The 14,775-nt window shown below is 34.9% G+C and overlaps 1 protein-coding gene across 1 annotated transcript in view; it reads right to left on the minus strand.

The window, feature by feature from the left end:
- The window catches only part of TMEFF2 (transmembrane protein with EGF like and two follistatin like domains 2), a gene marked incomplete at both ends in the record, with an annotated part of 248,249 nt that overhangs the window by 47,357 nt on the left and 186,117 nt on the right, over nt 1-14,775 (minus strand). Inside the window, 2 exons of the mRNA XM_082841099.1 lie at nt 4,070-4,129; nt 4,839-4,987. Of these exons, the coding sequence (XP_082697225.1) occupies nt 4,070-4,129; nt 4,839-4,987 (209 nt within the window). The remainder of the gene's footprint in view (nt 1-4,069; nt 4,130-4,838; nt 4,988-14,775) is intronic.

A 14,775-nucleotide genomic window follows, 5' to 3' on the forward strand; every position in this document is an offset into this window, starting at 1 on the left:
GCAAATACTTTTGGAAACTGGTACAGAATGGCATTTAAAAATACATTTTATTTTCTAGATGATAAAACACAGACTAGTTTAACTACATGACTGTTTTGCTTGTTTGGTTTTTTCTTACATCTAATAACTTATAAAATTAAGTATATTTTTATCAGAAAAAAATATAGCCACTTTTATGAAGCATGACCAGACTTTTAGACAGAAAAGCAACCCAATCAGAAAATACACATACCAGATGAAGAAAAACAAAAGAGTTGCACTTCATTTTTTTCATTATAAGACATGAGGGAATATATGTGTGTATATATATATATATATATTTTAAAGAAAATGTTGCAAATTTCAAGAGGTATAAAACATTTTCTATTTAAAAACTTCCAGAAGGAAAGTTTAATATTAGCATTTTGAAACAATGGAAATCCCTGAAAGCCTTAGCTTTGTGGTTTTATAAAATTGTGTTCTCTGAACCTTTCTGTGAGTGAAGAGAAAGACCTAAATCTAAGCCCATCTTAGACTGTGAAGGGAGAATAGCATTAAGTGGCTTGTTTAGCTTATCAGACAGGGATCCTTGTCTGCCTTGAAACAAAGAGATCCAAAGCTCTTGATTCAGGACTCACTAATGCCTTGGGTCTCATTAAAGGAGAGAGGGCAAAATAGAGACCAAAGTCAGACACAATTGGAAAGTAATGCTGGCAGGGATGATTTGGCAAATTCTTTGGTTTCCTAGCGTCCACTTCAGTTATGTGCCTATGAGGCTCATGGAATTCACAACGCTGCATAAGTTCAGTCAAGCTCTAATCATGTTAGGGGCGTGGCTCTCTTAGTTTGCATTTTTTTTTTTTGTAAATTAGCCCCTGCTTGTCCTTACTTGGAGTCTCTCTATCTAAAGTGATATAAAAAATGAGACACAGCATATTTATTTTTAGATTTAAGCTTTCTTTAAAGTATGTTTCCATTTTTGTAATCAGAAATATATGTTCTTGTATTAATAGTTGCAAGGTAGGCTCAAAGGAAAAAAAGGGCGGGGGGAAAGCTAAAAGTTTAAAAACTATAGTATTAAGGACATGTTAGGGGAAAAATGAGAATGCTTTAAGATCTGTACCTCCCTGTGGTGGGAGAGCGCATGAATGTTTGTTCAACGAGGGAAGTGACTGACATTAAATTAGCTGTGAGCACATAGCAAACTTCTAGAAACCATGAAGTTCTAGTTCCTGTTTTCCCTCCTTGGGGAGTTTTGAGCATGTGGAACAGAAATTAAGAGGACAATGACATACTGAGTCTCCATTTGGTTCCTTTTACTTTTTTCCAAAGTTTGAGTCCCAAAATTCGGGAAATGCAAATACTACTAGAAGCCTGGAAATGCTGAGGGACCTGACTGTTATTTAAATAATGTCTGAAAAAGGGTATATATTGCATTTTAATAAGATCATCGATGAAGACAGACATATAAATTAAATCCAGGGGAATTTTAAAGTGTGCAATCAATGTTTAATTAGAAATTGCAAGCTTCAATTGCCATTATCTTTGTTTCTGTCTTAAATTTGGATTTCAACAAACATGTATTTTTAAACTTTACTTTTATCTCAGAGGTTTTTCTTTGGGATCTACTAGATAAATCTGATGTCAAATTAGAACATCTTGGACAACACTGAGTGTCTAGATAGTTTTCATTTGCATGTATTTAAAAACACATTCTCACGTTCAATAAAGACCTAAGATAGGAAACAATGTCAATTAAAAGCATCGACACTGAAGATCAGAGATGATCTGTTTGAAACCAAACTCAAATATAAAATATTTTTTGGAATAAAAGTTCAACTCCCCAAACTCTTTGAAAATGGACAAACCGTTAATATCAGTATGCATAATATAGAGAGACTAGCAAACTCCATTGTATTTATTGGTGCAATTTTATAAATGCAAATATATTTGCACATTGATGCTAATCAACTTGAAGAGTTCTTTGTTTCAGGGACAGAATTCTCAGGGAGATGTTTGATTCTGCTGTGAGCTCAATGGAGAAGATACTCACAATATGTTACATTTTTGAAGATTTTTTTCAAAATGAATTACTTTGCAAAACAGGTATAAATGTATTTTAAGTGCAGTGTGTTAAGTTACTCCTTGTATAAAAGTGAGATCATTGTAAAATTTCCAAATATTTTAGGCTACAGTAAAATTCAATATGTCAGGTAGTGACTTAAAATGCCAATATATAGTTACTATTTTTAATAAAATATAGAATTTAACTTTTATATCATTTAAAATTTTAAATATATGCTATTAGCTTCAGACCTCAATTTTTCATTATTATCTTTTATCACTTTTAATATTTTCCTGTAGATCAGCATATTCCAAAGTGCATTCTTGGTGACACTAGTAATGAAAAATGTGCCACAAAAAATGTGCTATTCATCGAATAAGTTTGATAAAAGCTATGTGTTATTAGAAATTATTCATAATTATTTTAGGTGTGATAATGACAATTTTATTTAAAAAGGATTAATCTTTTAGAGATGCAAGCTGAAGTATTTATGAATAAAATAACATAATTTCTGGAATTATTTCCACATATTTTGAAAGTGGAGAAAGATGGGTGTGGGAATGGGGCTAAGTTAGCCATGGGTTGATGTTACTCAGTTTGAGTGATGAGTACATGGGGGTTCATTTTACTATACAGCCTACATTTGTGTGTATTTTGTATGTATTAGAAATTCTGCACAATAAAACATAAAAAACATTAAATAAATAAAAGATGCACATCTCTTAAAAATTTTACAGTGCATATAAGAGCCATGAAGAGTTTTGGGTAAAAAATTCATTTGTTTATCTGGACTCTTCCCAAACCTACTGACCATGGACCCTTCTTTTCAAGGAACACCTATTAATATCTCTCCTGGACCCTTTGGGAACAGCTATACAATATCTACGTAGAACTAATGTTTTTTCATGTATCATCGTCCATGATAATTGTAGACTTCTAGCACATGAAAATTTTATTTACATTGTTGAAAATCATTAAGATAAAAATGGAAAATTAAAAAAAAGAATCCTTTTGTTATTTCCAAATTCTGAAATGTTTGAGGTATCTATGAGTAAAACATCTGATTGACTAACTTTAAAAAATTTCATCAAGATTTATCATGTGTATAAATATAATGGCAGAAATAGTGTTAAAGGAAGTGTAATTTCAAAAAGAGTGAATAGTAATCCATATTTCAAAAGATAAGCATTTTTTGATTGAATATTAGCCATAAATCTAGTTATAAATGTTTAAAAGCTAAATGGAAAACTGCTTTATTTAAAAAAAACTGCTTATCATTATCAACCTCAATAATTTTATTTTTATTATATTATATTTTTAATCCTAAATTTCTATGAAATTTAAGAATCTGTTAAAATCTTATTTGAATACCCATAAGTTATTTCTCACTCAGGAAAACTATATTAGGTAAAAATATTCCTCAAAATAATATTCTGTAATTGCTAAATAAGATTTACATGTCTACACTAAATGCTTTATAATTTTGCATGTGTCAGAGTATAATTTTACTCTGTATAATTTTGCATTTTAGTTTCTAAATAAAGAATTTTATTATTTTTTAAAATAAATTACCCATACCTTTTTAACTTTGCATCAAAATAGACAGCCTGTATTACTATTTATAGATGTCCTTTCTTTCTAAACTTTTTTATTGTTGACTTTTATAAAAATTCAAACAAGAACATTTGCATTAATTATAATATACTGCCAAAAATTGCATTAATTTCCATTGATGCCCATTAATTTGATAAATGTTTTGTCATTTGTACCGTTTGCACTGTCAAAACAAGTTAATTATATCTTACTGACATTTTTGACAATTGCTTTAACTGTGGCAAAAAAAAAAAGTGTCTTATTTGCTTCGACAAAAATTCAGTCTTGTCTATTGAAAATTTGAACTAAGCAAGAGAAGACTAGCACATGTCAGAAGTCTTGCAAGATCATCTTAGGATCAATGGTAAACAGTGGTTCCCCAGAACTCTTTAATAGCAGTGCTCATATTTTGTAGTAGAAAATATTACGTACCTGTATAATCTGTTCTTGCATAATGCCCATCTTCAGATTTAGTAGCTGTAGTTGTGTTATCTGTGTTAAAAAATTAACAAAGATTACCTGTTTCCTAGATATCCTTCTAACAGTATCTTCACTACAATTAAGGAATTTTCAACTATATTTCTAAGCAATCTTTATACAAAGCAGATTTACAAGGTCAATTTCTGTTCGAGAGTGAATAATAGAAGGATATAGGCTTTCTAAGGTTTAGGGCAAGGAGAAGGTTCACAGTTATAACTGAGATAAGTTGGGTAAAAGAATAACCAATCAAAAACAAAAAAGATGTTTGTTTCTGAACAAGAAACAAAATAGAACGTTCCAGTACATACTGCTTATAAAAATGTACTTGAAATATTTCTGTTGAGTTAATACCTAAAAGTGGTGTGATTTGCTTTTGATTTCAAGGTTGTCTAATAATCTTTAGATTCTTTGCTAAAAATGATTTTCACTTTCTTTTTTCCCTGTGCAAGGAGTATATCTGCTATCTTCTGAATATTGGCCTCTGGGTTGATGGCACTGTGAAGATACAGTCCCATTATATAGAAAAAAATATGGACTGTTGCCAATAGGCCCTCAAACTCCTATAATCACCACAATTGCTGCAGTAAAATTTACTGCCCATTGTAAGTCAGAATTGTCTTTCAAAAGTGAAGCTGCTGCCTAATAAGGAGTTATCTCCACTTTTCATTTCTACACAAAGACTAAAGACATTCTTTAAAATTAATTTTGGTGTGAACATTACCTTGACATCGACCCAACGACATGACTTCGATTTTCTCCTGTTTCTGACATGATGCTTCTTTGATTTGACATGCATTATCATAAGATTTCCCATCAGAAGCACAGAGGGGATTGAAGTTGGTTTGAGAACAGTCAATGTTGCACACACACCTAAAGGAAGAGAGAAATAAAAATGTGTGACATCAATAGTGTTGTTACCACATTATAAATAAAACACAAAGTGGAAGAATTGCTAGATTGGCAAAATGCAAGTTGGCAAAATTGAATTTTATCCTTCCAGGGGAAGTTCCTTCACTCTTCTACCTGAGGTGAAAAGAAACAGAACAAATCAAAAATAATTCAAAAGACTGAGCAATGGATAAAAAATAAAAAGGGAAAACTCAGAAAATAATCATCAGTTAATCTCTGCCACTGGAACTTTTAAAACATGTACATAAACTTCCGTGCTGATGCCTGCAGAATTTGAATAAGCTGAAGTAGCCATGAAACTCTGCTTTACAATTTCCTTAAATGAAATCTTGCTGTGTTACTTCTTTTCTCAGGATATTTGAATGGTGAAAGCTTGAGGAAAATGATTCAGAGAACATTTAAGAGAAAGTACACACGGAGATTATTTGGAATACAATCAGGAGTTAAATTTCTTCAGCATATAGGAGGATACACATAAGATGTGCTAAACAGGAATCTTCAGTGGTCCTTAACGTTTTGAGGAGATAACCAAACCCTTTGAGAATCAAGTAAAAGGTATGGATCTCTCCTCAGAAATACCTATATTCATATAAACAACTCTGCATAATATTTTAGGGGTTTCGTGGGCCCCTTGAAGTCTATCCCATGGAGCTCTTTCCCAGATACATACTACTCTTTCTGTTTTCAGTTTTAAATAATTATAAGTTGATTATCGCTCATGATTTTAATATTTTTACTAATAGAAATAAAAATTTGGTGAATTAACGAAAATTAGGTCACCTGAATTAAGAGAATTAGACATTTAAAGGAAGCTTCTTATGATTTTTCCTATGTCCTTATAATTCTCTGTATTTTACAATCTACTTTGTCACTCAGAATATCGTGTTCATGTGTGCAAATATGTTAGTGCCTTAGAATATAAACCCATTTAAAATTTTTATTAATATTTCTATTACTTTTCTAAATAGATGATATGCTTCTTGAAGTGATGAATCACACATTTCAGTTTTGTATATCTACTTGGAGCTGAGCATAGGATATAGTGATAACAAAAACAAGCAGCTGACTACATGCTGGGTTCTAAACATGCATTGCTTTCTTTAATCTTCAAAACAGCCATTTTTCAGTCCAGTGATATTACATAATGTCAGACAGCTAGTAAATTGTGGAACAAGGACCCCCCACAGATGTGTTAAAGTAAAATACAACCCCTTTCCTCTTACTGCAGGCTGTGTATGTTTCCCGGAAAAATTTAAACACAGCTATTTATAAGCAGGTTTCTGGGCCTCCGTAAGTCTAGGGGAAAAGCCTAGGATTCTGTATTCCTAAGCAGTCAGCCTGGCACCAGACTCACTTCCTAGGAATCACTGCTTGATCGGTTTGTTGGCTGAGTGCGAGAGGGTTTGTCTACACATCAGTGCTTCTCAGAGCGTAGTCTTTAAACCATCTGTATCAAAATTACCTAGATCTCTGTTAAACGTGTTGGCAGATACTGTACTAATTCATTTAATATTTTTTTGGTAAGAGAATTGCTTTAGGAACACTTGGTTATTTTTAATATTTCACTTATTTAGATACAAATAAGACAGATGGTAAGCATCCCTACATGCTTAAGTCATTGAGAGTGGTGTTCCTACCTTGGCCGTGATGGCGCTACACGATGACAGCTACTGGGATCGTGACATTGCTTCCTTGGCTGACTCTTGGCATCTGAAAAATCTGAGATCAGGAGCTCCTACATGTTCAAAGAGCTTTTGGTCCTTTTCATAAAGGATTTGGAGAAGTGACTTGTAGCTCAGCCTTGTTCTCCTTAACCATTTGTAGTAAATAAAGAGGGGAAGGGACTGACTTCTTTTGTACTTTTAAAAAGACAGCTTCATTTATGTTGAAGACAGTTTAGGTTTTGACTGTTGTTGTGTTAGACTCTAGAGACTATCTCCTTGAAAGACACTGAAATAATTATCTGTTAGCAGCAGCAGAACAGAGAGGAAGGTATGTGAGAACCTCTGTCCATCTGGAGTAAACTATGTAAGATATCAAGGGCTTTTCAGGTTTCTCCAAATTGAACACAAAGAAATTCAGGGATGTACGCCATATATAATCTTGACAAAAAATGACTGGCAATTCAGAAGTCCATTTGATAATCATAACAAAATGGTGAAATGAGAATAGAGATGGAAAGAGAAAATTTGATTGAATTGAACTGGCCACATTCAACGTTTCAGTGAAGAATTCACTTAATTAAGCCACAGCACCAAATTAAACAATTGTTCAGGATATCTTACAAGATCTTCCTTTTCCAGTTGGCTTTTTTTTTTTTTTTAGTTTGACTGATCTGATCTTAGTCCCACAGACTTTTTGATGCCGACATCTTCTTCCCTTTCCTTTTCTAGCATTGCTCATTCAGGTATCTCCTTTCAAGGTTTGTTTCCCCTTTGGCAATTCCTCATTCTTACTGCCTCAAATAAAGCCTTTCAGGAAATGCCTAAGATAAAAGTGTAGACATTTGGCATTTCTATTCTCATCTCAAAAGGAGGACCTAGATTCTTTGAGGTGAAAGTAAGATGGAGTTTTGCTGGGCTATAAGCTTTAGGAAAGCATGGGTTATAATTATCTTTTTCTCTACTGTATAGTGTTATCATACCTTCTCCTTCTTCCCTCCTCTTTGGGCCTTGCATATATTAAATAAATGCATGAGTATAATAAATTTGCTCATGAATTTCAGCAACAATTGGAAATTGGAAGTCTGTGAAGAATGTTTTTCTTTCTTTGAATAAGTGGAAAAAGCTTCATTGATTGCTGAAATGGCTTTAAAACTATGTAGCTTAGGGAAAGGGAAATGTTGGGACTGGCTTACAAAGACCTACCATTTCTACGTTTATGAAAGACCAATGAACTCTGATTATATGATCGTTACTTACTATATATTTTTTGTACCTAAGTTTATTAGGCTTAATTCATTAGAAAACCATGCAAGATTTCAGGACCATGGTCTCAAACTGTTAAGTCTGTCTTGATTTTTATCAGTAGTGGCTAAATCATCTTTGTGTTCCCTGTCCCGCCCAATACCTTTCACACACTAAACTTTCAGTAACTGTGGTTTCAATACATACATAAATGAAACGAATGAATACAGAAACATGATTTTATATTTTCAAAGAAAGGATAAAATTAATATAAATTCTCATCACTCTACTGCCTTAGAAATAGACATAGGGTAGCTAAATAATTTTCTTGGCAAATATTAAATGTCCTCACTGAGATCAAATGAATGTTCAATTGAATTTGAGGATAATTATACTAGCTTATTTAATGATAGTGCCTGTCCTAGTGTTATGTGCTTTATATGTTACTACTCCTTTCATCCTTCTATCTCTATGAGGTAGTTACTTTTACCATCTCCATCTTACAGATAAGAATATGTAGACTTGGAGAAGTCACACAGCTTGTATGCGGAAGAACCTAATTTCGAATATAGGCAGTCTGATGCCAAAGCCTGCACTGTTCTACATACTGTTCAGTGCAATGAAAAACAAGAAAGATCCAAATGCCTACTATTAACTAATTAAACGAATGCTTTGGGTGAACAGGGCTTGAAAAAACAAGGCTGTGTCTACTTTTGGAATATTTATCATGATTTTATGAATTTAAATAACATTGACTCAGTCTCTGTCTTCCCAAACAAGTGATCCAGGCTTTTTAGTATCATAGGGTCATGAGGATATATCAGAGAATATTAGTTTTAAAAAATTCTGAACTAACACTTGGTATTAGAATGAGTAACTGATACATGTTAAATTAATCTGTTTATTTAAGGCATCAATTGTTCAGAACATTTTATCCTTAATGAAACTCTATATAAAGTTGGCTCCACATAAAAACACACCCAGACAGACACACATACACATACAAACACATTCCAACTGACTCTACTGAAATTACAAAATTGTTATGTTTTAGCACAAAACCAAAGTCTCTGCTTCAAAACTTTTAAAATATTTTGGAAGTTCATATTCATCGGGCAGCAGGGTTTTGTGTCTTTATATCAGTGGATGAATTTGTGTATGTGTGTGTGGAGAGGGGGCTCCCTGGTGGCATTTACTCCATTGTTAATGTGCCTGCTCTCTAGTTCATATTTTTACTTTTCTGCAACCTTCTCAAGGGCGATGTGTCTTTTTTACCTTTGAATTCCTGGTACCTAGTACGGTGCATCATAGCAAGGCTTTAATAAATGCTTGCTGAATGAATTACTGAAATTGTGACAGGATGGAGTTGGAAAAATTTAAAGAAAACAGTCATTGTCTAGATATTAACACATAGGCGAGAGAACCAGTGATATATTCAGATAAACTCTCACCTAACTTTGTGTTACTTGGCACATGGCATCTGTAAGGAAGGAGAAGGACCTTGAAGAACTAAGGTTCACCTTCCTCCTTTTATTTGTGTCTGCACAGACAAAGGAAACAGAGCCCTCGCTAGCCCTTAGCCTCCTCAATGGCATAGCAGTCCAAATACAAAAATGTTTTCACCAGCCAGGTTACTACTTACATTCTGTGGTATTTGGGTGCTGTTTTTAAGAACCAATACAATTTGAATGTGGTCCTGACTTGTCAGTTTAGTACTGTTTCAAACCATTGAAAAGTATAAGGCTCTGATAAAAAGGTGGCAGAATTATCATATAGTGTAATAGTGAGAATGCAGGTTACTCTGTGCTTTCACAGCTTATGTAAACTAATCCAGGGTTTTGCTTTCTACAGAAATGAAAGGCGAACATTTTTAAAAACAGAAACTATCCCTTCTTCCCTGCTTTTGGCAAATAATTGCATTATTATTCATTCTGAGAGGAGTAACTAGTTAATTACAGCATGTCACAAGTATTTTATGTGAGCCAAGGATTTGTAAGGCTGAGAACTGCATGGATGCCTTGAAGGTTTTTTGTGTTTTCTTTTCTTTTCTTCTTTTTTTCAACCTATCTCAGTCTTTTGACACTTTGACACTGCGATTACATAGATCTCTTTTCTTCTAGGCTACAAAGAGAAAGAATCAGCCCTACTTGAAAATAATAATTTCAGGGGTCTCTATGTGGAAATACTCCCCTCTGAAAATCCTTCAGAGAAAATTAGCATTGACTGAAAACCTTAGCTCTCTGAATTGTAAGAAAGAAGAGAAATATCCAATAAGCTTAAAAGACTGCTTGATGGAGCGAAGAATCTAAATTATAGGAAGTAAAACTCACATACATTTATAATTATTTCATGAATATTTTGGAGGATTTGACATTAATTCAATTCCCTGCCTCTCTTGAAATGCCTCTTCCAAGAATGTTCTGAAATGAGTTAAATAAGCCTTTCCCGTGTATTTAAGAATGTCTTGTCATCCACCAGAGTGTGAGGATGCAGACGCTTCCAGGTAGCAAATTACTTATTCATGTGTCTGGTTTGTGGCTGCCCTCTAATTTCACTAGATTTTGTTTCATCTATCAAACATGCCTGTCACTTATTCCTCTCCCAAGGTTCTTGATCTGATGTCCATTCAGAATTTTGACCATACAACATTCCTAATCAGTTTTAAAGCACTCAGTTGCATGGCAGTGACGGTGGTTTTGGGGTTGTTTTGGACCTTGACTGGTTTGTTTCCCTGGAGCTTGTCTGTCTCTGAGGTTACGATGCAGACCCCTTCTGGCCTGGCCAGTAAATGAGGTCAGAGCTGCTGTCAGTGTTCTCCGTCAGAACTGTCATGGGTGAGCTGCATTATAGTAGTAACAGTAAAAACAGTGTGTACCTTTCACTCAAGACTCCTGTGATACTTTAAATCCATTTACTCATTAATTTTCATGTCACTCCTTTTGATGGAATTTGATTATAAATATTTTACCTGTAAAGAAGCTACAATTCAGGAACGACTGAGTTGTGGGGAAAAAATAAGGTAAGAGATGTGAAAATTCATTGAAAAGTTAAACCCTCTATACAAAGGGTGGAAGAGTGTTGACTGAGAGGTAAGGTGAGGAAGTCTACCATATTGTTACTCAGGTGACATATGTAAGCTTGGGCCAATAATTTTTTTTTTTTTTTTAATTTGAGAACGGCAGTCCTTTTTGTTTCAAAACCTAAGAGGAAGGAGCAATGCCCTTCTCCAGACATGTAACCTAGGATTACAGTGAGGGGGACCAGGCTTCTCTTGTACATGGAAAAAGTTCAGTTGCTATTAATATGTATCTTTTTATAAGGATTAAAGCATAGAAATTGGCTTGTTAGATGGAAAGGATTGAGAAAATGTCTAGAACTACAGATAGCCAGTCAATGGGTGTGTGAACGAAGGGAAACTAAGCTGAGGAACCCTTCCCCTAGGTGATGTCAGAACTTTCAAAACCAGAATCACATATTTAGCAGGAGGAACGATTCCAGGGAAAGAGACTGACGACCATGTATTAAAATAATGTCTCAAATAATAAAGGTAGATGGGAGTGAGATTAGAGTTTGGAGTTTTGTATCAAAGAGACCTGTGTTTAACTGAGGCTTGATCCCTTACTAGTTGTATGGCACTGGACTAGTTATTTAACTTCTCCAAACCTATGAAAATCGTTTATAAATGTACATAAACTGCTTAACACTATTTCTCGAAGTTGTAATTACCTAATAAATATTGGTCATCATTAACTTTTGGCTTAGTGGTTTCCAATCCTGGATGCAGAGCAAAACCTCTTGTGGGATATTTTGACCTTGGGTGCCAACACAAGGATTCTCACTTAGGAGGTCTGGTATGAAGCCAAGGTAACTGCAGTTGTCAAAAATGCTACAAAATGTGATTCTGATGTGCAGCTGTGACGAGTTGTGATCATAGTAAATACTCTTTCTTACCCTCTAAGACTAAGAGATTTTCCAAATTTAGTGTGTGTAAGATTCGCCATGAGAAATTCGGACGCGATACATCTGGGATGGGACTCAGAATCAACATTTTAAGCAAGTTCCTTAGCTCTTTCTAAGGCAGATAGCTTGCACAGACTACTGACAAATCTCAGCCACACACTTTTTCTCTTTCTCTTTTATTCCACTATAAGGAGTTTAATATTCTTGTTTAATGTACATGCTTCAGTGACACGTATTCCTCCACATGCTTCAGGTGGTATGTGTGTGGTTTCAGGTGACAGGAACAGGTGATTAAATGCACTGATTGAGAAACATCAATAGTGGAGAAGTCAGAAGGACTGATTCATCAAGCAAAACCAAGAAGGAGTGGTGAGAAAGGAGATGAAAGTCTGGAGGGGCCCCTGGTGCCAGGCACTTAGCTCCAACTTCCACATGACTCCCAGGTTTAATGCTCACAAGGTAGGGAGGAAACCATGGAAACTGAACTATCTCAAAAGATGGGTAGGATTTAACAGAATTGTGATGGAAGAAACGACATGGGGAAATGTGTGGAGGCAGACAGTGCACCGGGTGCTGGGGAACAGGAATAAATCAGTCTGATTGAAATGAACTCTTCCCAATAAAAGTGGCCGAGTCCAGCAGTCTACAGACAGATTATAAAGGGCCTCAATTCCAGTCCAAAGAGTGGCCTTTATCTTCTAGTCAGTGGGGAGTCCAGAAAGCTTTCTGAGCACAGGGTGATGAGAAGGTCAACGTGATGAAAGCGGTGCTTTAGGAAGATTAGCTGGTAGTGGAGTGTGGGCAGGGGGACTAGTCACCAGGCTATCACCATCAGCTAGAAGGACTAGCAAAGGAAAGCGCAAGAGTGAGGCAGTCACTCGAAGGAAGAATCAATAGGGCTTAGTGGCTTGATACTTAAGGCATATTGTAGCAAAGCACTAAGGTAAAAAATGTCACCCCTATGCATTTCCTGCTCTACCCTTTCCTCCTTTTTTTTTTCCTGACCTGCGTTCTGTTCCAAATCGGAAACTTTAGAGAAGAGCAGCCAGGCTCAGGGTGGCAGCTGCATGTGGGATTCAGGAAGGCATCTTTTCCTCTCCCGGTAGGGAGAATTTTCTTTCTTCGCTACTGGGACAGAGGCAAACAGGGTTCTATCATGATGTAGATATCATGTAAGCACCCTTAATTGTGGTTTAGAGAATTATTCCTTGGATTTTTAACATACACCTGGCCTGATTCCAGGACTGATTGATGAGGACTGTGGCAGCAGCTACGATTAGTGCCACTGCTTTGGAGAGCAAACAAGGCTCCCTCCGAGGCCTCAAGTGCTCCCACACCCCTCTTCAGTATATAGGATGTAGTTGAAGCAGGATTGAGCTCGTGATCCATTTTCATGTATCACAGTTGCATTTTTCTCAGGATTATTTTTTCCTTTTTGAAGCAGCTGCATTTACATCTTAAAATAATCTGAGTAAACAATTCTTCTTACTCATATACATTTTTAAAAGTATCTTGAAGCAAAAAATCCCTCATTAGCATCATGTGTATGCTCTTGGTCATTAAGCTGGAAAACATATTCAATAACCAAGGGTGACTCTGATCACTAAGAAGCATGGTTGCTCTGACTAGATGGGTCTTAGTACACAACAGAGTCAGAAAGCATGAAGACCCCAGAATAAAAAATTGGAAGGAAAAACAATATAATGAAAAAATCGCATTTGAATAACGTGATAGACTGAATTCCCACTCACTCCTTTCTGTCACAATCCATGTTGACTGTTTTAGCACCTTCCTTTAGGACCAGCTGTGGGATTCCCACACCCACTGCAGCCAGTGGGGTGGCTTCATGTTTATATTTTACAAACTGGCCCTCTGGTATGCTTTCCTTTGCCAAAGGACTTTCAGGAGTAAATATGCATGAACATCATTACAGTTTAGATTTTCCAGAAAGCTGCAATTTCATATCATGCCCTAGGATTTTATCCATGAGATATAAGAAACAGTAGATGAAAAATAACTCTGCATTGTGGTAAAATTGCTAGTTAGAAAACACTGTCCATTACATTGTTCAGGTGGTTTTCATTTGTCTGTTTAATTTTTATTTAGTTTCCTATAAGGACACTCATGATAATTCTTTTCAAAGAAAAAATGTAGTGGTACTTGATGGTATGGCATATCTCCTTTTATTAGGTAATGTCACCTTAAGACCTGATGTGTTTTCCTTTACTCCTTGGCTCTCAGGGAGCTAAGAACAGTAAGTGAGTAAGAGTGTGTGTGTGTGTGTGTGTGTGTGTGTGTGTGTGTGTGCGCGCGCGTGTGCGTGTGTGTGTATAAATGATGGGTGATAAATGGGAACAATAAAATACCTATCCAACAAGTTTCAGTCAGTTTTATTGATCTTATGATATAAAGGTAGGAAAATAAGGTGACCTTTGTATACTTGCAGTGTTTCCTCATGAAATTAATTCTCGGTGCTTTTATAACATGTTTTTTTTCCAGACTGATGTCCACAAAAGTTTATGCTGTTATAATTGAGTATAAAAATAAAGTGTTGATTAAGTTATGCTGGCATGAACTAAATACATTCATAATTAAAACTTGTATCAAATAATCTCCCTTTATGATTATATCATCCTTTATCTTTCACTTATTAATTTTAGTGTCAATTTAATTTAAATTTGTTTTTAAAATAATATTTAATACATATTATAACATGCTATCATAAATTTCATTATTTGAATAATGAAAAATATGATTAAAATATTCATAAGGATGTTATATACCAATCCTGGAAAGAGAAGTTAGGAAATACGATTAAGGAAGGAAGATGCCTTTAACTTTATCCATAATGTTATATCTCTTAAGAAAAGATCAAAAATAAAT

The sequence above is a fragment of the Leucopleurus acutus genome (genome assembly GCF_964270905.1).
Source record: "Leucopleurus acutus genome assembly, chromosome: 6".
Classification (NCBI taxonomy): Eukaryota; Metazoa; Chordata; class Mammalia; order Artiodactyla; family Delphinidae; genus Leucopleurus; species Leucopleurus acutus.